The following is a 22,699-nucleotide window of genomic DNA, read 5'->3' on the forward strand; positions in this document are numbered from 1 at the left end:
CCCGGCCCGGCCCCCCCCCACGCCCCCGCCTTGGTACGGCCCGGCCGCCGGCGGGAGCGGAGGCCCGGCCTCGCGTGGGGGGCGTGGCGGCGCGTGGTGTCCCGTCAGGCGCGGCGGCCCGGCAGCATGGCGGTGAGTGCGGGCAGGGCGCGGTCCGGCGGGTGCTGCGGGCCCGGCCCGGCCGGCGGGGCCCTTCCCGCTCCGGGGCCGCGGCTCCGCGCGGGGCCGGCGGGGGCCGGGCCGGGGCTTGGGTCCGGCGCGCTCCCCTCAGGGCCAGCGCGGCACTCCCGCCCCACCGCGCGGCTCTGCTGCGTGTGGAGCAGTAGGAGAGCGGTCCCGGGGGCGGGCTCCCCCGCGGCGTCCTGAGGTGTCCCTCAGCCGGTGTCCCTGAGCCGGCCCGGCTGCCGGGGTCGGTGGGCGGCATTTCTGGGCAGCGTACGCGGCTGATAAACCCTCTGAAAGCCGAAGGGCTTTCTGCAGCTCGCCTCGCGTTACTTGTAGGTGAGGTAATAACTAGTAAAATGGTAGAGTCGCGCTAAGGTGGATGATTCAGGAGCGTGAGTTAGAACCTTTCATTAAGTTGTCATAGTATCTTTTAAAGGTATTTTGAGGCTTGCTGTAGTACTTTTATTGTTAATCAGGTTTCTGTTTGCTTATATGAGTAAACACAGGCGCAACTTCTGCCCCAGCTGTCTTAATAGTGCCTTGATCTTGGGGGGGAAAAAACCAAACCCTCAACCTTTGTGTGTGTCGAGCTTTATGACTGCGGTATCTGTAGCGCATGTATCCTTTAACACTTGCAATATGTTGTATGGTAAAAGAATAAGGAGAAAGAGTACTTAACACTTAATGGTGGTGTTTAAACACTGATGGAATTTAAAATAATTTAAAATACTTTACCTTAAGAACTGTCCTTCTGAACTGCAATTATAGTAGATTTGTATGCCAGACTCTTCTCCCAGCATATGAAGTGCTGTTCCCCCTTCATGTATAGCAAGATGGAGAAACATTACATGGGGTTTATGAAGAGTCTAGAGCAAAATCAGAATTCCATGGGTTTTTTCAAGTATGATTTATACCCACTCCTATCTCCCCAGTTCAGACAGCTTTGAATTAGGCATTTTGTGTGTTTTCTTGGCTGCTGTAGAGTCCTTTGCCTTGGAAAAAGGTTGTTAACACTTTCCCTACAGATTTTTCGTCTTGTTTCAGAATGCTGAGTCTCAAAGATACAGATTTATGTGGTCTGATTGTTGATCATGTTAGTGATGCTCTGTTGTGAGATTACGCTTCAGTGTTATGGAGTCCAGAGAAATGCTCGCCAGTAACGAAAGGAGTTTAGGAGTAGTCTGTAATATATTACAATTCTATATTTATTAACTCATTCAGCCAGACTTTTCTTCATCTTTCTGTTTAACAGGAACGTAAAGGGACAGCAAAAGTTGATTTCCTGAAGAAAATTGAAAAAGAGATCCAGCAAAAGTGGGATGATGAGCAAGTCTTTGAGGTTAATGCTTCGGATAGGCAGAACCAAAAGAGGTATCATTACAGTATTATTTGGTTTTTAGACTCTATCTTTAACTGTTTGAAATGTCTTTTCAAGGGTACATTTTCCTTCAAAACCCAGGGGGTAAAAAAGTGGCTTCTCTTGAATGAATAGTGTTCTTGGATCATCTGGAGGTACTTAGTTATGCATTAAGCTGGCATTTCTGTAGCTGACAACATAAAGCAGTGGTGTACATGTGTTGGCTAAGTTCTAGTAGGATGTAAAAAGCCTTCTCCTTGTTCCTCTGTAGTGTCCGTACCCTCTGAGATTTTAAAAACGGATTCTCTGTTGTCTTTTACTTTTTGACATGGAGGAGGCTTCTCAACGTGATGCCTGAACCCTTACTAGTGGGAGGGCTTTTGCTATCCCAGTTAGAAAGGACCACTCCTTTCTTTGAAGGAACGTGTGTACTTGCTCCGTTTCGCTGAGAAAAGAAAATTGTTAAACAACTGTCTTGGGTTCTGGTGTAGGCCAGCCTGTTTTGCTTTGTGTGGAAGTGGATGAAGGCCAGGCATGTGATCATTTCTGTTCCCCCGATGAAGTGCTATGACTTCTCCCAGTACGTGAACTGTTGCAGCCGTTTGTCCCACTGCCTTGTCAGTCATAGAGCTTCAGTGTACATGTCTTCCGTTGTGAGCTGGAACTGCTGCAGGGTTAGTCCCAGGGCTGAGTAAATAGTGAAGAACCCGAAACAGAAGATTTGAATGCTAAATTAGGAGGTGTAATAAAAACTGTTGTGTGGGGGTGTGTGTTGCTTACACTTTAGAACTATTTTTTTCCCTTTTTTTTACTTAAATGCAGTTGGTACTTTTAAGTGTTCACTGTCTTACAGGTTGAAATTTAAGGCTGTAATTAATAATTAGTTTCTGATTAAAAATGGTAGTAGTAGGTCGGTTTTACAATATGGGGTATTACAGTATGAAATTTCAGTGTTTGTTATGGTAACAGGTAACCTTTGCTGCTTTGCTAAACTAATGTTCTTACTCTTCGAGTTAAAATGCCATGTATTTATTTCAGGATTTTGTCTTAAACATCTATCTATTTTTATAAAATAGCTGATACTACTAGAAGCTATGCTAGAGGCGAGAGAGACGATGCTGGTGCGAACATTTCTGCAGTCAGTCCTTACGTAGTCAAAGTGCGATTTCGTGCCATGCCAGGAAAAGGCTTTACTTACAATGTAAGGCCAACTGTATGAGGTTTAATAAGGCCAAGTGCTGGGTCCTGCATTTCGGTCACAACAATCCCAAGCAATGCTACAGGCTTGGGGAAGAGTGGCTGGAAAGCTGCCCAGCAGAAAAGAACCTGGGAGTGTTGGTGGACAGCCAGCTTAATGTGAGCCAGCAGTGTGCCCAGGTGGCCAAGAAGGCCAGCAGCATTCTGGCTTGTATCAGGAATAGCGTGGCCAGCAGGAGCAGGGAAGCGATCGTGCCTCTGTACTCGGCACTGGTGAGGCCTCACCTCGAGTACTGTATTCAGTCCTGGGCCCCTCTGTACAAGAGGGACATTGAAGTGCTGGAGCGTGTCCAGAGGAGAGCTACCAGGCTGGTGAGGGGTCTGGAGGCCAGGTCATTTGAGGAGAGGCTGAGGGAGCTGGGCACGTTTAGCTCGGAGAAGAGGGGGCTGAGGGGAGACCTCATTGCCCTCTACAACTCCCTGAACGGAGGGTGTAGAGAGGTGGGTGTTGGCCTCGTCTCCCAGGTGTATAATGACAGGACCAGAGGAAATGGTCTGAAGTTGCGGCAGGGGAGGTTTAGATTAGATATTAGGAAGAATTACTTTACTGAAAGAGTGGTCAGGCACTGGAACAGCCTGCCCAGGGAGGTGGTTGAGTCACCATCCCTAGAGGTATTTAAGAAACGTCTAGATTTGGCACTTCAGGGCATGCTCTAGTGGCAGAGATTGTAGGTTGGGGTTTTTTTGTGTGTGTGTATGGTTGGACTCGATGATCTCAAAGGTCCTTTCCAACCATGAAGAGTCTATGATTCTATGTTTTTTCTTGCATTGAGCTGGTGAAGCTCTACCGTGATGTAGATGGAACTGCTGTAAGAGATCTGTTGCTGCTCATGCAAAACTCAGTCCTAGAAAGTGATAGCAAGAATAGCTATATCAATATTATTCAAAGACAGTGGTCCAGGAGAGATGACTTAATGCAGTTGGCCTTTTCCAAAACTCCGATTTAATAAATTCTTTGATATGATTCCTGTGTGAACTAGAGGAGATTTCCTAGGAAAAAATCTAACCCTTATCTAAAAAGAATGGAATTCCACCACAGATCTTCTCAAGTTCTTTTAATGGCTAACAATGTTCCCAGTTTATTCTTTCGTTATTATCTAAAGTTTTTTATCAAGTTCTTTAACTTCAGTTCCAGTCACTGCATTTGTTGTATTTCTCCTTCTTTGCTTGAAGCTTCCTCTGCTAATATAATTTCATTGTGTTTCTTGAGGGACTGTGTCTGAACCATCTCTTGTTTTCTGCTGTTTCCATGTAGTAATGCTATTGGTAGGAGGACCTTTGTTCTTTTATTGTGTTAAAATAAAAGAAGAAATCCTCTTGTTGACATATCTCTGTGCGTGAATCTGTACTGAGGTTTATTTAGGTCTTTTTCCTTTCCTTTTTGGTATTTGCTGCTTCTAATTCATTTGAACTGCTGTGAATTTTACCTTGTTTTTCTCATTTGTTAGTTAAGGATTTATTTTTTCTTATAGAGCGTTCTACTTTTAAACTGTGCTGGTTTTGGTCAACATGATATTTTGCTTTGATAATGGCTTTCTGGTCTTGTGGTAAAAAATTCCCAAACTGCTGCCTGTTGATCATAGAAGGTGCTTGTTTCTTTGTTTAGGTTTTCTGCCACCTGGTTGGTTTCACAGTTGTCCTCAGCTTTCTGAAGTGGGTTCCTCTAAATTGGCGGGCATGTGTGGCGCTGCTTTGGACGCTGTTGATGTGCAGATGAGATCTGCTTTGGTACCCGAGCAGCTGCTGCGCTTCAGCCTTCACTCCGTCCCTTTCCCTGCGCCCCAGGGCTCCTGGGATGGGTGGGTGCTGCTGCCATGGCTGGGGGGCCACTGCGGCGAGGAGCCCTGCTGGCCTCGGCTCAGGACCCAGGGGTGGCAGTGTCTGGCAAGGAGGGGATGGAGCAGAGCCAATGTGTTTCAGAGGTGAAGGGAGCGTGTGGTGGGGTGGAGCCACCCTTTGGCTCGTGGTTTAATTTCTGCCCCAGAGTAGCCCTGAGACAGTTGTTTCGGACAGAACCTCAGGAGGTGCTTGGCGTGCTTGGGAGCACAGCTCCTCTCGCAGCAATGGATCCCTGCTTTGTACGGTGTCGAGGGCGGCTTCCGTGGGGAGCAGCGTTAGTCCTTTGGGTAGGTCTGGCTGAAAAAGCTGTGACCTCGGCAAGATGAGGTTAGTTATTGGTTATGTGGGGAAGTCAAGCTAAACCCAGATAACAACTGAAGCGGTGTAACAGGTGGCAGCTTCTTAAATTGTAATCTTTTGCAAGCAAACAAATGACTTGGCCTTTATTTATGCATGTTTGTACATCAGTGGTAGTGTCTGAAAGGAGAAGAGTAGAGTACAAAGGTGCAGGTGGAAATTTACCATGTCCTAAAGATCTGGAAATTATGGTAGTTGCTCTGAGAGCAGGTTACAACAATATAATATACATTCAAAATACTGTGCAACAATGTATCTCTGTGAAATGAGTAGTTATTTACAGTGTGCCACTAGAAGACCTGAAGTCTGACAGTGGGAGATTAATTAAATGACTTCAAGCCTTTTTGGTAATTAATTTACAGAAGTAGGATTAGAATTTGTCACCTTTGGGCAGATGTTATATTTATTTTGAAGTTTCTCTGTGATGTCAGTCCTATGTGTGTTTCTTCTTTTGCACTTCTTTTAAAAGATGCGAAACCTGTTAGTATATCAGTTCTTTAAAATCAAAAACTTGTGTTATTGGCAAGGAAAATAGTACTTTGATGTCATTGTGTGCTGGTAATATTAACTGTTAACTGTTTTACTTGTGCATCTTCTGGTGGTCATTTTAAAAGCTAATTACATCTTTTGATTCTTTGAATTTCTTCTCAGCAAAGGAAAGTACTTTGTTACCTTTCCTTATCCCTACATGAATGGCCGCCTTCACCTGGGACACACGTTTTCATTGTCTAAATGTGAGGTAAAAATTTTTCTTTGCTAATACCTTTAAATACTTCTCTAGAACAAATGCTAATTTTGTAGTTAAATTTTGAGCTAACAGAATGCCTGGTTAATTACTTCATAGAGCCAATAATGATTTAATTCAAACTTTCCTTTTTTCCCATATTTTCAGAGGTAATATTGCTGGTTGAAGAGAGATGCCACTGATAGCTTTTTTTAATTCTAGGAGACTAGACTGCAGGTGTTTTCCCCTGCTCATTTTTCTAGAGTTGCTGAGATTTTTAGGAGATGTCGCTGCTTACCATTTGTCTAGCTGCTAAATGGCGCAAACTTCGCAAGAAACTGTACTGTCTCTTCTTTGTGAACAGTGTGCTCTGTTACCTGTACATTAACAGGCTTTAGATACTAGCGGATAGGATTCCACAAAATCCATCTCTTCGCACCCATTCTTCTCTATTCAAAAACAGCCACCTGAAAATTAGGAGAGCTTGTACTTGCACAGCCAAGCAGTGGCAGACCCAATAACAAAATTGAGTTTTGCTGCCTTTTCCTTTGATTAGCTTCCTAGATGCTGTTGATTGCATTCGTCTATCTTTCAGTAGTTTCATGTTAAAGAAGGCATTGCACTTATTTTTTGAGAAGGGTGCTAATTTAGCCTTATGCCATTCTTGTTTCATCTGTTTCATTTTTCCCCTTTATGTAGTTTGCGATTGGGTACCAGAGGCTAAAGGGAAAGAGCTGCTTGTTTCCGTTCGGTCTGCACTGCACTGGGATGCCTATAAAGGTAGGATGGTCTGAGTTGCTGAGGACTCTTTCCAATGTTTTCTATACTTAAGACTACTTAAGGCATTGCTTACTGTCCATCCGTAACATGATGTTAATTTAATCAAAAATTTATCAAGATAGTGTGATTTGGAACTTTGAGTTTATCATAAAGATGTGTTGTATTTGAACTATACGTTATGACTGTCTAGAAAATAAAATGCTTTAAAATTAAGTTTACCGATTGTATTTTCTCATTTGGAAGAAAATCCTCACTGTAAAGCTCTTCCTTCCGCGGCAGGCATTCTTGAAGTTGCAAGATCTCCTAGAAGTTAATGGAATGTCCAGGAAAAGTTTAAAGCTTTGTAGTAGAATGCAAAATGTTATCAGTAAAAAGCACTCCTTAGCTATGATTGAAGCAGTTGCCACAGAAAAGTGCTGATAGACTACCAATAACTCTATTTAGGCTTGTGCGGATAAGCTAAAAAGAGAAATGGAATTATATGGCTGCCCACCTGAATTTCCTGATGAGGAGGAAGAAGAGGAAGAAAATTCTGCTAAAAAAGAAGAAGAAATTATCATCAAAGACAAAGCAAAAGGCAAAAAGGTAAACTTTAAAGAAAATTTTTCTGGAGTGGTAGCTGTGCTCTCAAAGCTTCAAAGTAAGCATTATGAGTTTTTCCTTCTTGACATTCTTCAGAGAAACCTGTGATACAAATATTTAGATTGTTTTTTCCAAGACAGCTGGGTACTTTTAAGGTAGACTTGGAAAAAAATGCATTAACTGCATGGTTCCAATGATACCATTTTAATGCATGAAATCTTAATGGTGAGCTGGTGCGCTGTTTAATAGTTTCCTGAGAAAAATGAGATCATCCAGAGTAATATGCTGATTTCCCCCCCCCCACCCCCACCCCGCACAAAGCATTCACAAACGCTGCTTTCTCAGGGGAAGGGGTTATATGTATGCCTACTATCCTGATTATTCCCTTGAAAATGGTACCTGGCCTATTCTGGCTAGATAGGCTAAGTAAAATCCTCCAAACTATTTTGGCTTATCAAGGAAAAGAATCAAGTCTAGGAAAAATCTAGAGATGTTCTTAGATGTATTGTTGGTGTATGCGAAAGAGATTGTCACACTGGAAGCATTAGATTTGTCATTCTGTCTGCACTACATCAACAGAAGGTGTGACCTTGTCTGCTCTTGCAGGTAGTAAGTTGCTGTTGGGTACAGACATAAAATGCTGGAAGAAGTGATATGAGCAAAGTAAGAGCAGAAAAGGTATTTGATACAAGGATATCGTGCAGGACTGTTCCACCTTTTCATGGTAAAAACACCCATTTGTTTGACCAGGACCTCAGTGAACTGGTTGTGTCTTGCCAGTTTGTCCTGCCTCACCCTTTCTGCGGATGTATCGGGTAGCTGTAAGCATATGACAGTTAAAAGGAGGGGGGTCGATGTCTGTACAGTTGAATAGAAGCTGGGAAATAGAGCAGATCAGAAACTCTGATAATTAGAAATTCTGATAATTAATCTTCACTGCTAGAGAAGGGATGCTAAAGTATTTGTGTTAGCTTGTATACCTGGAAATGGAAAGTGTAACATTAATAGAAAAAAGTGCTCTTGAGCATATAAAGCTGTTGTGAATAGAACAACATCACTTTTTCCTAACCTCAATTGTCCTTTCAGAGTAAGGCTGCTGCCAAGACTGGCTCGTCCAAGTACCAGTGGGGAATCATGAAGTCTTTGGGTCTGTCTGATGAAGAAGTAGTCAGTTTTTCTGAAGCTGAGCATTGGCTGGATTATTTCCCTCCTCTTGCTGTCCAGGATCTGAAAAGCATGGGACTGAAGGTAACTGGAGAAATCTGAAATTCAGTTATGCAAGCAGCCATACTTGTATTGTCATTGTGTTTATGAATATGCCGCTTCTCCTTGGAGAAGATTTTCTGCATAATACCAACATTATTCTAGAACTGTTTCTGGTATTTTTGGAATTATTCATTTAACCTTTTGGGTATTATGTGCTTTTTTATATAGAGCTTATATTCTATGCAATGATCACAACTGGAAACAAGAAACGAGTAAAAGAATTACGACTTTTGCTTCTTATTTCCATATTAGATAACTGTTCTATTATCAGTATTGACAGTAGTTTTAGGAAGAGTAATGATATTAAATAAAGGTATTTGTGCTGCTGACAACAGATTTTTAAAAATGAACACAGGTAGAGATTATGAAAAACAGTAGTGCTGAAATTTAGCTGGATCAATTGAATAAAAGTGCTACAGAATAGCTACAATTCTCAGTCAGCAGAGAGGGCCTTGAGTCTGGCATCTCAGCTCTGAAGGACCATGCACATACACACTGTGTAGTTCCGTGTTTAAGCATGCACCCTTTGTGTGATAGGTACTTGCATTATCTTTTTGGAGAGGAACTTTTTATTTTTAAAATAATGGTTTTGCTACTGTGAAGTTCCTTGAATTTCTTACTGTATTTAATTACCAGAGACTGTTATGCGTTTCCAGGTGGATTGGAGGCGTTCTTTCATTACTACAGATGTTAATCCTTACTACGATTCCTTTGTACGATGGCAATTTCTTACATTAAAGGAAAGAAATAAAATTAAGTTTGGGAAACGGTAAGCCTGCCACTCAACTTTGAGTTTATTGTGAATATGGATAAGCTCAGTTTTACCAAAGACAGAACCCTATGACATGTCTCTAGAACATGCTTATAATTCGCATTAAACTAAAATCCTTTCATTTCAAATACTCTACCAGACACAGTAAAGTGCTGTCTTTCTTGTGCTAGCAAGGTGTGGGAGATTGTGTTCTGTTTCAGTTTTTTTCATGGATACCAACTCAAAGCAAAACAGGGCCAATACTGAAAGTTCTTGCAAAAACTGAACGTTAACATCGGTAGAAATAGATTTATACAAAATTTGAAAATACCAATAAGAGGTCTCTTTTTCATCAAGTGAGGTTTTTCTCTTTTTCTACACGTTATTTTATTTGCTACTAAATGAGAATATATGCTTTTCTAGATACACAATTTATTCTCCAAAAGATGGACAGCCTTGCATGGATCATGACAGGCAGACAGGAGAGGTAATGTTTTAAATTGACTTTTTTATGTATTGCTTATTATCTTAAAAACTGAACGGAAAAAAGATTTGTATCTTGGAGCAAAGTGGATTTTGTAGGTACAAAATGGAGTGGGTTCTCAGTTGTCAGTGCATGTGAAAATTGAATGAACTCCTCTATTGAGAATATTTGCCTTGAGCTATGCATAGTATTTCCCATTGTAGCTGTTTTCTGTGATTATTTGGCAATTTGTGCCAGCAGCATCGCTACATCATACCATTATCAATCTATTGAAACAAAACAAGCTGTTTTTAACTTAGATGTTGCTGTGATCATAGCTGTGATGAGTACGTTTCGGGACATAGGAATAAAGCATAACCTTTCTCTCCAGTCTGTGTTTTAGTAAACAGGCATCTGTTTCGATGGAAATATGATTTACTTTGAAGAAAGCATCGGTACCTTAAATAGCATTTAGGTTAGGTTACTGCGCAATAGGATTTATTTTCTTTACTGCTTGAGTCAGTGTCATATATTGATTGCTGCATTATGTGAATTGCAGGGTGTCGGGCCTCAAGAATATACACTGATAAAAATGAAGGTGTTAGATCCTTATCCCACAAAATTAAGGTAGGTGTTGAATTCATAATGGCAAATAGGTTCTATCTTATGGCCAGAAGTGACCATTACATTAGACAGTCTGTTTTGCCTAATGCAGAGTATAATTCCACCCTGTTATTTCTGTCACTTCAAAGACTTGGTCTCTGTTTTGAGCTCCTATATTCACTAGTCTGTGAAACTCAAATTGGAGTTTAAAATAAAAAAGAAAGAAAATAAAAAGCCACAAAGACCCTAATGACCCACTTCCGTCACTTAGGAAATGTTACTTAAAAGTTCATATTAGCTTAAAAGCATGTTCTGCATTGCCCTGAATGTTTTTATTTTGGTGACTTATAAAATACTTTTTTTTCTCCCCAGTGGCCTAAGAGGAAAAAATATCTTCTTGGTGGCTGCCACGCTCAGACCAGAGACCATGTTTGGACAGACTAACTGCTGGGTTCGCCCAGATATGAAGTACATCGGCTTTGAAACTGTGAACGGGGATATTTTTATCTGTACCCAAAGAGCTGCCAGGAACATGTCCTACCAGGGCTTTACAAAAGATAACGGAGTCGTACCTGTTGTCAAGGAGCTGATGGGAGAAGTAAGCATCTTGCAGCTTGCTGGTCAGGCTTCTCTCTTCCTGTGAAGCTTATGCTTACAAAGGTGATGGTAGAATTCTACTTATAAAGAAAATACAGGAACTATTACAAAAATTTTGGAGTGTTTAGTGACTAAAAAAGGAAGCAGAAGTCAGCTTTCTTGGCAGCTGGGCTACAGCTACTTCTGGGAGATTAACCTGATGCATTTATGTGTGGACAGATGCGTTACTAGTGCCTTAGTGTTGCATGACGAATGAATGGTTTTAAGTAACATTTGTCTGCGAGAGTGATGACTCCTCTACGAGCAATGGAAAGGGATGGGAAAAAGTAATAGCTAGAAAGGGTTATGTGAAAAAGGCTTTTTGTTGATGCTGGAATTTCCAGTACATCTTTGAATTGAGCTTTCCTAGCTTGGTACTTGAATGTCAGTGGGTTGCTATTTACTATCTTTAACTTCTGTGCTTTGAATAATTGTAGTTAGTGGCATTTGTTCATCTTAATACAATCTGTTTACATCACTTGATCTCTGTTCACTAAAACTTGACACCATCTTTCTCGATTCTGCTTCGAAGGACGAAGTAGAAAATACAGCTTTTGTTTCTTTGTTAGTAGACATGATGTGAATTCAAGCAAATTAGAGAGGTAGAAGATAACCACAACAAATAGACTACTCCCTGTCAGTGCATAAATGCTCTTGACAATGTGCTTTTCCTGCCTTTTTTAATCCAGCTCTTGACACTGGCTTCCTATTTCATTCCTGTCTTGATGCAGATGTGTTTCAGATATTTGGAGGCAAACTGTTCTCCTGCTTACTATCTTTTTCCAGCTCCACACTTCAGTAGTTTTGCTTTCTCTGAATTACTTTGTCTATATTATCTGGGATTTGACTTTTCTACCAGTAAATAGTCCATACACTGTCTCAAATGGTACATACATGCTTTTTCATATGTACTTTCTCCTTCTCTAACTATAGATATAATTTTTCTTTTAATTTATTTGTTCATAATATGTAAGGAATGCCAGGAAATTTGAAGACTATCAGCCAAGAGAGCTTATTCGGCTAGGCTGAAAAAGTGCTACTTATTGTAATGATATTCCTTTGTCTTGCATAGGAGATTCTCGGCGCTGCGCTTTCAGCACCTCTCACCACCTACAAAGTTATATACGCTCTTCCCATGCTCACGATTAAGGAAGATAAAGGTAACCTTGCAGTAGTGTCTTGCCAAAGCCTGTTTGATGTGTACCATGCATTCAATATGTGTTGACTAATCTTGTTATCTGTTGTATCTCTTTCTTTGTCAAGGAACTGGAGTGGTAACAAGTGTTCCCTCTGATTCTCCGGATGACATTGCAGCCCTGAGAGATTTGAAAAAAAAGCAGGTCAGTCTGGTAACTGAATTGTTCGTGTTTCTGTTTCCTTTCCATAGTGTGGAGGGTCAAAAGTGGATGTCCGACGGGCAAAATGAAACTCCCTTTAGTTGTAGTTTTGCCATCTCTAACTTTAAATCAAAGTAGTTAAAAATAAATGAAGGTAAGACCAGCTGGGCTGCGACGGCTTTTTTATTCTCAAAGTTCAAGAGTTTTGGTCAAGAATTGGTAAACTTCTGCTGCATGTTAAGGTATACAAGAGTACCAGTGAAATCAAAATAAATTCCTGTTGTGGAAATGACTTCCAGAGGTGAGATTAAGACCTCTGTATGAATTTCAGATGAGACTTAAAGTAGCTGTTGCTGTTACAGGTTCAAGAGAACATCAGTGTCTAAACAGCTATCCCTGACTATTGAGGTTTTGTCCCACTTGTTTTCAGGGTGGAGCAATAGTAGGTTTTTCTCTCTTTAAAATGTGGACAGTTATCACCTGGAAATGGGATGGGGATTAACACAGGTGTGAGAACTGCTGAGAAGGCAGGGAATTGGCTTTGTCTGCTTTATAACAAATGATTATGTACAAGAAAGACCCTACGGGTAGATAAAAAATCTAGAAGATTTTTATTCTAACCATATTGCATTGTATTTCCTTTAACTTTCAAAGGCTTTGAGGGTGAAGTATGGCATCAAAGATGAAATGGTCCTGCCGTTTGAACCGGTAAGTACACCCAAACGTGTCCATCTGCAGTACACATGACTTTGTATTCACTGATGAGAAATGTGCCAAGAACTGTGCCTGCCTTTCCCAGAATTTCTATTTAAAGTTGTCCTCAGCTGAAAGAGCTGAAAAGTTGAGAGTAAGGTTTTCGTGTTTTGCTAGTGTTGTACTATTTGGTGTGTTAGGGGTTGCAACCAAGATTTGTTATTCGACGCTATACTTCAGAGATAAAGGAAAGTATTAATTTTTGTGGGAATTACTATTTTGAAGAATGGATTGCATCATTATACTGATAGCCTGGTGATTGGTTAAAACTTACAGCCTTAATGGCCAGATCATTATTGTTCTATGCAAAGAGCTCAAGTCCCTTACTATTGCTGCAGGCTCATGGCTGAATCCGTTTTCATTAGAAAACATAGGTTACAGGTAAAGCCATCCCAGTGTTCCGCATTCCCCTTGCTTCTGCTCACTAGCTTCAGTACTGGTGCAGCTGGGGACTGGTGTTACTGCTTGTGGGAGGGCAGATCAAGAGTCACACTGGGGACTGCCAGGAGTTTTTGATTTGATGAGTGGAATTGCACTAAGACTTTGCAAGTCCTATGTAACTTGGTTAGTAATAGATGCCGTCAACTTACACGCAGAGTAGGACAGTACAAGTTCAACATTAGCCCTAACACCTGCTTCTGCTGCCATTAGGGTTCTTTCTTTAATGTTGCTTTTGGCCAAGATACCATGCAGCACCGACACTTTCAGGTAACAAGTAATAACTGCCTTTTTTCCCCCTTCATAACCTCTGGTTCAGACTCCCATGTCACCCCTGGGACTGCAAACCAAGCAAAATATACTTGTCTGTCTCATTCAGTGTGTCACTTCTAGTGAAGCTTGTGAAACCCAGGAAACAAATCTTTGTGTAGATTTTATTACAGTGAGATAATTTGAACGGAATATCTGAGACTGTTTTGTTAATTCCCAGGTGCCCATCATTGAAATCCCAGGCTATGGCAACCTTTGTGCTCCATCAGTCTGTGACGAGCTCAAAATCCAGAGCCAGAATGACAGAGAGAAACTTGCTGAAGCCAAGGAGAGAGTCTACCTGAAAGGATTTTATGAGGGAGTAAGTAATAAAAGATTTTTATAAGTGTTTTCTTGCTGAGTTTGATGAGGAGAAAAAAGGTGTATAAAGATCAAGAATTTAAAAAAAAGACTGCAAGAAAGGAGAGGGTTTTTTTCCTTTTTCCCCAGACCACTTCTATCTTAGGCTTCTCCTGCAGTCAAGTTCTGCAGTTGGAGGAGCTGGGTAGAACTGAAGAAGGAGAATGGAGTACGACTGCAAATTGACATTTATAATCTGGGTTTCTAGCAAGCGGTCACGTTCTGGGGAGTTGAACAGTTTTGTTACAAGTGTTGATTTGGAAACTGATAATGAACAGAGCGATGTGTTGCTGTGTGATGTGGGTTGTTTTTTTAAAATCTCCTGTTCTTACTTGTGTAATGGCTTACTATGATGTATTCCTCAGCTGTTTTCTTGTAAGCCGACAACAATTTTTATTTCTGACTAGCTGTGTTGGATTGCCTATGTGCATGCTGACATGTATATAAATGCATTTTGGGTAAAGATGACCATCTGTTTAATGAAAAAAAGCAAACCACCAACCCCTGTATTCCTATTCTTTGTATGTCAAAGACTACAGTAACTACTACTTCTTTCTTTTAATCTAAAGAGCTATTGCACCTATTTCTTAATTAAAAAAAAAAATCGACTCTATGACCCATCTGTTGCAGGTAATGTTGGTGGATGGATTCAAAGGACAAAAAGTTCAAGATGTAAAGAAGCTTATTCAGAAGATGATGGTGGATAACGTATGTGATAGTATGCACACAGCTGCTTTTACATTATTATCCATTTTATCTTTTTTCACAGTAGCCGAGTTGCTGAAGAAAGCTCTCTGTTTCGGTTCTGCAGTCCTCTTAGTGGTGCTTTGGATAGCTACAGAGTATGAAATACTGATAAAAGAAGGACCTTGTGTTCTTGGACTAAGGGAGATGAATGGCTTAATTGAGACCTCTTATTCCCCGTTTCATCCTGTCACCTTGTCTAGGAAATTTTTTGGTGGTTTGATTTAATCTTTGATAAAGTTGGGAAGATACTGGAAGTGTAAGATCCCTGTTGTCAGTCTCTTCCAAGCCTGCCAATAACATGCAGACACCTCACTTCTAGGGTTCCTCCTGCAGAGAAGGAAGAGTAGTAAATGAACAATGATCGTGTCATCTCTATAATAAGATTTTCGAAGTGAGAGAGGCTTCAGTTATTTAGTCAGTATGCCCTTGTGGTTGCAGCATAGTTATGTTCAGATTATAATATAATGCTTCATCCTGTTTGATCCCACATCAGAGCATGTGGTTTGTGAAGGTAGCATTAAAGTTCACCATTACATTCTTCTTTACCCCCACTGTCATGTCATCCCCCCCTCCCCACCGCGTTTTTTTTGGTAGCTGTTTTAATCAGTAGGGGCATAGTCAATGAGTAATATTTTGTGCTTCTGTCCTCCCTTTTGTCATGCATGGAGACATTCTATACAAAACTATATGAACTGGTAGCTCAGAGAAGTACATAGTCAAGTGTTGTCCTCATTTTACTAAAGTGAATACTGAGGCAGAGCTGCGCAGTGGTGAAAGCCATGCAATAAATGCTGTAAAACAGATTAGAAGGGAGAGGATGTATTTTAGTAAGATGTGAGGATTTTCGAGACTCTGCTAAGTACTTAAATCTTAGCTTTTATTGCCCTTTCAACTCTTAGGATGAAGCCATGATTTATATGGAACCTGAGAAACAAGTTATGTCGAGGTCTGCTGATGAATGTGTCGTGGCCCTTTGTGACCAGTGGTAAGTGAAGTAAAGCTGTGGTTATAAAGTTACTGCCAAATTATATCTTACTTGTGGATTGCTTTATTACAATAAACTTTTCCTGACTGTAGGTATTTAGACTATGGGGAAGTGACCTGGAAGAAACAGGCATCAGAGTGCTTGAAACATCTAGAGACGTAAGTTATAAACACGGACGTGAAGGGGAGCGGTGGCTTGCTGCTGCTAGTGGTGGTCTAAGAGGGCTGAGAGGAGTAATTAGTAATAGCTTATTTCTTACAGGTTTTGTGAAGAGACTAGGAGAAATTTTGAAGCTACTTTAGGTTGGCTACAAGAGCATGCGTGCTCCAGGACGTATGGCTTAGGTAGGCAAAACACTCCTTTTCTCACTCAATGTTTCATGAGTACCATGAAGATGGTACTCATCATTTCATTTGAAGGCTTAAGTGCTATCTAGAATCCAAAAAATATTTATTTATTTAAGTGTAGAACGGATTTATCCAACGCTATGTCTTGATCCAGCATCCTGGAGAAGGCACACTTTCTTGAAAACGTATGTGGCCAGGGGTAACTTTATTTTTGCGTTACTGCTGTGATTCTATGCAGCATCTCTGTAGGTAGCTTTTTGTCTGGGCCGTTGATTTGGAAGGGACCTCAGAAGACAGAGCTAATACCATTTCTTGGGTGTTCTCCTTACATTCTGACTAGCCTTCATCTCGTGTAGCCTGTGACATAGGACAACTGTTATAAATGCGTTATAATACACAGCAAGCCATCATGAGCTGCAGATTGTTTGACAGTTGGGTTAAGAAGCTGACTACACAAATAGCAAGTGCTTTCTCTTTAATAAAATCTTCAAGTGCGTAAGTTGAGCCTTGAAAAAAAGGAATTTTAAAAGCATAAACGTGAGTACTTGCATGTGTGTGTACGTTCCACTGAAAGTCATAAGCTGTTTTTGTATGCTTGAGTGTGGTTTTAAAAAAAGGAATTTTAAAAGCATAAACATGAGTACTTGCATACGTGTGTGTGTGTATATGTTCCACTGAAAGTCATAAGCTGCTTTTGTATGCTTGAGTGTGGCGCTCGTGTGTAGGGACGATGCTGACCGTGCCTGAGTCCTGGCTCCCATCTCTCCCAGGTACGCGGTTACCCTGGGACGAGCAGTGGCTGATAGAGTCTCTCTCCGACTCAACCATCTACATGGCCTATTACACAGTGGCTCATCTCTTACAGGGAGGTAACCTGCGGGGCCAAGGAGAATCTCCTCTGGGCATCAGGTGAGGGAGAGTGAATCATTAAGTGTTCTTGTTTAATTAGGTGTGCTTATCTCCTGAATTGTTCTTGACAAAGACTTGCCAAGCAGGCTGATTCTTTGCTTTTGTGTATAAAAGCATCATTGTTAAAACTTAACCTGCTGTTAGCTAAGTTACAGCGAATCTGCAGAAGGGAAATAAGGAAAGAGAAAGGAGTATGGAGGCCAGAGGGAGAGGAGGAATATCCCTCAAAGCGGAACTGTATGCAGAGTAAATCACCTTTTTTAATACTTGTTTGACTTGCCTTAAAGTGGTCCTTGCCAGGTGTTTTTGAGTGATTGGTTTCAGTGGCTGCCGAAGTGTCTCTGCTTATTGAGACTGCTTTGCAACTATAAAATATCGTGTGCTTCCGTGTACAAAGTGGGCAGGATTACCGCTTAGTTTTGGTCACTGTATTAAAAGTTGGTAACCCTCTTAGAAGCTTAGAACCATCTTTTATCCACAACTCGTATTTGTAAACCTTCAAAGTAGGAGGGAGAGGGCATTTGTACCAGAATACCTTCTAAGATTGCTCTGTGGCCTCCTGGTTGGAGTGGTGGTGAACTTCCAGTGACAGAGATCAGAGAGGTGAGGGGGTACAACTCATCTGGAATTGAAAAAGCCCACTACCAGTCGTGCCTTGAATCTTATGCTCTAATTCTGCGTGTTTGAACTGTTTTCCCCGAGTGGTTTACACATTGGAACTGGAACTTGCCTTATTCAATGCTGTAACTAATCTCAAAACCATTTCCAAAGTGAAGGTTCTTACAAACGGAAATAGTTGCAAAAGTCTTGTCAAGGTTTTAATTTTGGTTCAAACCCCTGTAATTATAGAGAGGCTGCCGACATACCAGTCACGTCTGGTTACAAACTTTGAAGTGAGCATCCTGAGAACTGAATTATAGATTTGATCTATTTAACTATATGGAATTAGAGCATACTCTTATGCAGGTAGATAACATCTTTCTTACAGTGTTAGCAAACACTTTTTACCGAGACTTACTCTGTGGGGTAAAGTAAAAGGATATTTTGTTTCTTATATTGGACGCGCTCATCTGATTTTAGACAAAGACCTGTGCACTCTTTGTCCGTGTTTGCTCTGCTTATCAAATGGAGTATGTTGTGAGAGTGAATCAATGGTTTTAAGCTGTCTTACTCAAAATGCTGTGGAGTGTAAGAGGAGCTTTTACTGCCATCTCAATATGGGACTTATTCTGTGCAGGGCACATCAAATGAGCAAGGAAGTTTGGGATTACATCTTCTTCAAGTCAGCTCCATTTCCTAAAACAGAGATTCCAAAAGAAAAGTTGGACAAGCTAAAGGAGGAGTTTGAATTTTGGTATCCTGTGGATCTCAGAGTTTCTGGCAAAGATCTTGTTCCAAATCATCTGTCATACTACCTCTATAATCATGTGGCTATGTGGTCAGATCAAAGGTAAGTTTGGAGATAATGCAAAGGAGATAAAGCTGGAGAGTTTATAGTTCTGGTACATTTGCTAATGACTTTTTTGGACTGTACAACATTCAGAATTAAGTTGAAAATGTATTCTTTCATATTGCAGCTTTGTTACAGTTGTCTATAATAGAATTTATTGAAATTGAAGGCTTTTTACCATTATTTCCCCTGTTTTTTCTAGAATCCATTAAAGATTTTAAGATGCAAGATTCTTACATACAAATTCTAAAACATTGTTTAAAGCAAAACTGAAATCTAACTGCATGATATGACTTTAGTTGACTTGCTGAAATCCCTGTCTGTTCTCAATACTGGAATTTTAGCATGTAGCGTAATTGACATGGCAGTTTCCATCAGCTCCAGAGCACACCTAAGGATTTATATGTCCTAACTAAACAGTGCCTTGGCTTAGTGCTTCTTTAGAGGATATGTGTAAAAATGTATTGAATCCTGAATCCGCACTGGTGTATCTTTAGGGTTTTTCCCTCCTTTGGGAGTGGAGAGACTACTGAGTAGCACCACCTAGAGCTAAATCCAAAGGCAGCCGAAGTTGGTATTGGGACGATTGATGCTAATTTTCCTTTCTGTTAGCTGTCTATGGAGGCAGGAAATGCTCAGTTAGATAGCCACGTAAAAAAGCAAATGTGTAAAGGTAGAGAACAAATTTTAACTTTAGCTTTCATTGGCCTGTTTTATAAAAGTCAAATGTCTTTGGTAAGTATCTCCTCCTATGTATTTTCCAGTATTGAATTGTATTCCTGCATGGGATTTGAAGTAACTTTATTATCATGGAGTTTTCTTTTACTTCTCAAGGGTCACTAAAGTAGTGTGTCCGTATTCCCATGGACTGCACAGCACAGGTTGAGAATCTTTGCTGGTCAGTGGTGCTTTTAGACAGATATGGTTCTGTGCATTACAATACTGTGTTTGCATTCCCTTGAACTTTTATGTCAGAGTTGAGAAAATGGCTTTTCCTATATACGGATTTATACACATATAGTAAAGATGGTGGTGGGGAATTTCATATCTGCTTCCTGCATTGGAAGAGATAGGTGGGACTTTGCTCTATCAAGTGCTGTTGGGCAGTGCCAGTCACTGGTCTTTAATTTAAATGTAGCTGAATAGAAGGTGGGGTAAATGAAATATAATTGTAGGTGCAACGCTCCCTGCTTTGCATTTCATCCGTGATAATTCCTAGACCTTATATTGTAGTTCTTTCCATCTTCAGACGCTCCTTAATTTTTTTTTTAAGACACCCTCTAGGTGTTTTTTTGAAGATTCCACTTAAGGTGTTCATCCCAAACTGGAACATAAAATGTTTGTTCTTTCTTTTAAAAGAGAAAAATGTACTTCCTTTGTCAAATACTTTGTATCTTGTCTTGAAACAGAGAAAAATGGCCAGTAGCTGTGAGAGCGAATGGACATCTCCTCCTTAATTCTGAAAAGGTACAGTGAGGTTTTGTGTATGAGATGGCTTTTGTGGTTGTCAAAACAGGCGCTTGCCAGCCAGACTGGAAAAATCCTTCTTGGAATTTAAGAGGAGGAAATAGTGAAAATTCTAGTTTCTTCATTGGTGCCCTCCAGTTTTTCATTCATCAGAGGTAAAGACCTGCCTTTCCTCCAATTCTGTCTTACGCTTTTCTTAAGTTAGCTCTTGTATAGCTTCACCAGTTTAGTAAAGATTTCAGTGCATTTCTGTGAGGTTTTAGGGTAATATAGAATGTAGAATGATTATTTTTTTTTACTAAATTTTAGCTTTGTTAAGCATTGGAGTAGGTGCAGTGAGAGAGAAAAGGTTAGTGCCAACAACTTGCTAATATATGCAAGTTCTGAAATTGAATGTAATTGGATTTAAAAGTGCCTGAACCTGGGAATTAGGCCTTGGAGACTGTTCAATATGAAGCAAAAAAACCTCCACCGGAGTCCTCCTTGAAAAATCAATGCAGGATGAGCTGAAAACTCCAATTTTGTAGTACTTAAGTTTAATTCAGGTAACTTCTGGAATTAAATTTTGGTATCAGCTGTCCCATTTTTCGAAGCCTGACAAAGTCTAGTGCGGAACCCACACGATGCAGAAGGCAGTGACCGTTTCCCTGCAGCTGTGGTGACCTTAGTCATAACAACTCATGCAAGTCTCAAGACAAGCTCGATATTCAGGAGCTAGCTGAGGGCTTGCAAAGTTTAGTTTGCTTTTACTGTGATTCAGTTCAGATTTACCAAATTGCTTTTGCTACAATTCATAAGAAAATACTTTCACAATGGTTCGCCCCAAACCCTTGTTGCGTCTGTCTTGCTTATCCAACGACAAAACGGATGTGAGAGAAAACAGACACTCCTCTCTTTCTTTCAGATGTCTAAATCCACAGGCAACTTTCTTACCCTAACTCAAGCTGTTGACAAGTTTTCTGCAGATGGTAAGTGTGTTATGGCCTGCATGACGTTTTCAGTTATGCCAAAATGACTAAAATTAGTGCTTTGCTCTCAAAGGAGCAGTGGTTTTATTGGAGTAATGAATTGCACTAAATCTAGTATTTACCACCTGCTCTTGTTTGAAAAGCTGAACTCTGTTTAGAAAATTGGGATGTATGTTAGCACAACATCTGTTTCAGCCAGGAACTGCTCCTGGTGTTGAGAGCTCCTAGAGGGTCCGTGTTTCATTCTTCTGTGTTTGCTGAAGAGATCAGAACATAAGGCATGCACTGTGGCTGCCCACTGTGTGTGTACGTGCATGCCCTGGTTCCTTCTTGCACACTCTTGTGTTTTGGACAGTGATTGTACTGGTCTCCTGGTTCTTGGTGTTAGTCTGCTTTGCTTCCCAAGGAGGGTAGTGCACCTCTCCTGGGTAAAGGGCATCCTTTGGGACATCTCTCTCTAGCTGGCCAGGCAGTTTGTAAATTCACTTTGCATTTTAGTAACTCCTAATGAAAAGCTAGTTGAAATTCACTTTGAGTCCCATGCCTCCTGCATCTCTGTCTACCAGCACATTGCATGCTGGCCATGTTAGCTGGTCCAGTTTCTTGCAGGCATGCGTTTAGCCTTGGCTGATGCTGGAGACACTGTTGAAGATGCCAACTTTGTGGAAGCCATGGCAGATGCTGGTATTCTTCGTCTCTACACATGGGTGGAGTGGGTAAAGGAGATGATTGCAAACAGAGACAGTCTAAGAAGCGGTCCTGCCAACACCTTCAACGACAGAGTCTTTGCCAGGTACTGTACAAAGGCTAATAGACAGATGGTCCATTTTTTTTTTTTTCTTGCAAGGAGCATCTCTGTAGTTATTTTTTTTCTGCGAATTAATTAATTCCATAAAACAAACACTTTACAGAACAGGTTATGTGATTGTGCCGCACTGATGACATTGATGATGGTGTTTTACACAGTGCTGTCATTGTGCGGGGCAGACTCCAATATTGATGTTCCCACTTCCCTTCCCTCCCTAGTGAGATGAATGCAGGCATAATGAAGACAGACCAAAATTATGAGAAGATGATGTTTAAGGAAGCTCTGAAAACTGGCTTCTTTGAATTTCAGGTAGGAGGAATCTTCTTAGGTATTTGTTACTGCGTGGATTTCTTTTGATCCTGATGTCTCTGATCCTTGATTGTACAGCTGAATTGGATTCAGAATTGTGCCAAGAAAGAAGAGTACTTTAATGGAATAAATCTGAAATTATACAGGTCTGCTTGGGTCATTTTTACCAATGTCTAGAGGAAGACAGCTGTGATGCTGCAAATAGTCCTGATGTCTAATATGAGCAAAAAGCTGCTTAAAAAAGACACTGTTAAACAGAGTGTTTCCTTTCTTTAGCCCCTTTGTAATAAGGAACTATTCATAGGAAATTCAGATAATACATCAACAAAATTGTTTGGAAGCAGAGTGCTTTTTCTTATGTTCCATAAACCGTGTCTCCAGAGTGTCTGCTGAACTGTGCCACTTCACTTAATGAATTACAGAGACTCCTTCATGTGGCTCCTTTATGATATTCAGGAATATGATTGAGTAGGCTGAATTATGTGTGTAATGATAGATCATATTCATTGTCTTTTTCTTAGTACTTACTAGTATCTTTATGCAAGCTATTTGCGATGATAGTACCTGATACGCAGTTGTGGATATTTTTGTCTTTTATGTCTGTGACAATAAATACTTTTTTAAAAGTACCATATTATTGCAAAAATCAAATGGCCAACAGCCAGATTCACACTCAGGTGCTTCAGAAAAGTACAGTTCTTGTAATAATCCATTATTGACTTCTAAGCTGCT

The 22,699-nt window shown here is 40.6% G+C and overlaps 1 protein-coding gene across 1 annotated transcript in view; it reads left to right on the top strand.

Annotated features, from left to right (window-relative positions):
* The first annotated feature begins 13 nt into the window (after nucleotides 1-13).
* The window catches only part of LARS1 (leucyl-tRNA synthetase 1), a 32,922-nt gene continuing 10,236 nt past the window's right edge, over nucleotides 14-22,699 (top strand). The window contains exons 1-24 of the mRNA XM_074604571.1: nucleotides 14-132; nucleotides 1,418-1,536; nucleotides 5,627-5,714; nucleotides 6,399-6,479; nucleotides 6,924-7,064; nucleotides 8,148-8,309; nucleotides 8,984-9,096; nucleotides 9,502-9,565; nucleotides 10,101-10,168; nucleotides 10,517-10,742; nucleotides 11,853-11,940; nucleotides 12,044-12,120; nucleotides 12,772-12,825; nucleotides 13,799-13,939; nucleotides 14,608-14,685; nucleotides 15,624-15,709; nucleotides 15,802-15,867; nucleotides 15,971-16,053; nucleotides 16,827-16,965; nucleotides 18,203-18,415; nucleotides 19,825-19,882; nucleotides 20,787-20,850; nucleotides 21,460-21,643; nucleotides 21,877-21,967. Of these exons, the coding sequence (XP_074460672.1) occupies nucleotides 127-132; nucleotides 1,418-1,536; nucleotides 5,627-5,714; nucleotides 6,399-6,479; nucleotides 6,924-7,064; nucleotides 8,148-8,309; nucleotides 8,984-9,096; nucleotides 9,502-9,565; nucleotides 10,101-10,168; nucleotides 10,517-10,742; nucleotides 11,853-11,940; nucleotides 12,044-12,120; nucleotides 12,772-12,825; nucleotides 13,799-13,939; nucleotides 14,608-14,685; nucleotides 15,624-15,709; nucleotides 15,802-15,867; nucleotides 15,971-16,053; nucleotides 16,827-16,965; nucleotides 18,203-18,415; nucleotides 19,825-19,882; nucleotides 20,787-20,850; nucleotides 21,460-21,643; nucleotides 21,877-21,967 (2,490 nt within the window). The 5' untranslated portion in view covers nucleotides 14-126. The remainder of the gene's footprint in view (nucleotides 133-1,417; nucleotides 1,537-5,626; nucleotides 5,715-6,398; nucleotides 6,480-6,923; nucleotides 7,065-8,147; nucleotides 8,310-8,983; nucleotides 9,097-9,501; nucleotides 9,566-10,100; nucleotides 10,169-10,516; nucleotides 10,743-11,852; nucleotides 11,941-12,043; nucleotides 12,121-12,771; nucleotides 12,826-13,798; nucleotides 13,940-14,607; nucleotides 14,686-15,623; nucleotides 15,710-15,801; nucleotides 15,868-15,970; nucleotides 16,054-16,826; nucleotides 16,966-18,202; nucleotides 18,416-19,824; nucleotides 19,883-20,786; nucleotides 20,851-21,459; nucleotides 21,644-21,876; nucleotides 21,968-22,699) is intronic.

This window comes from Larus michahellis, chromosome 11 (genome assembly GCF_964199755.1).
Source record: "Larus michahellis chromosome 11, bLarMic1.1, whole genome shotgun sequence".
NCBI lineage: Eukaryota > Metazoa > Chordata > Aves > Charadriiformes > Laridae > Larus > Larus michahellis.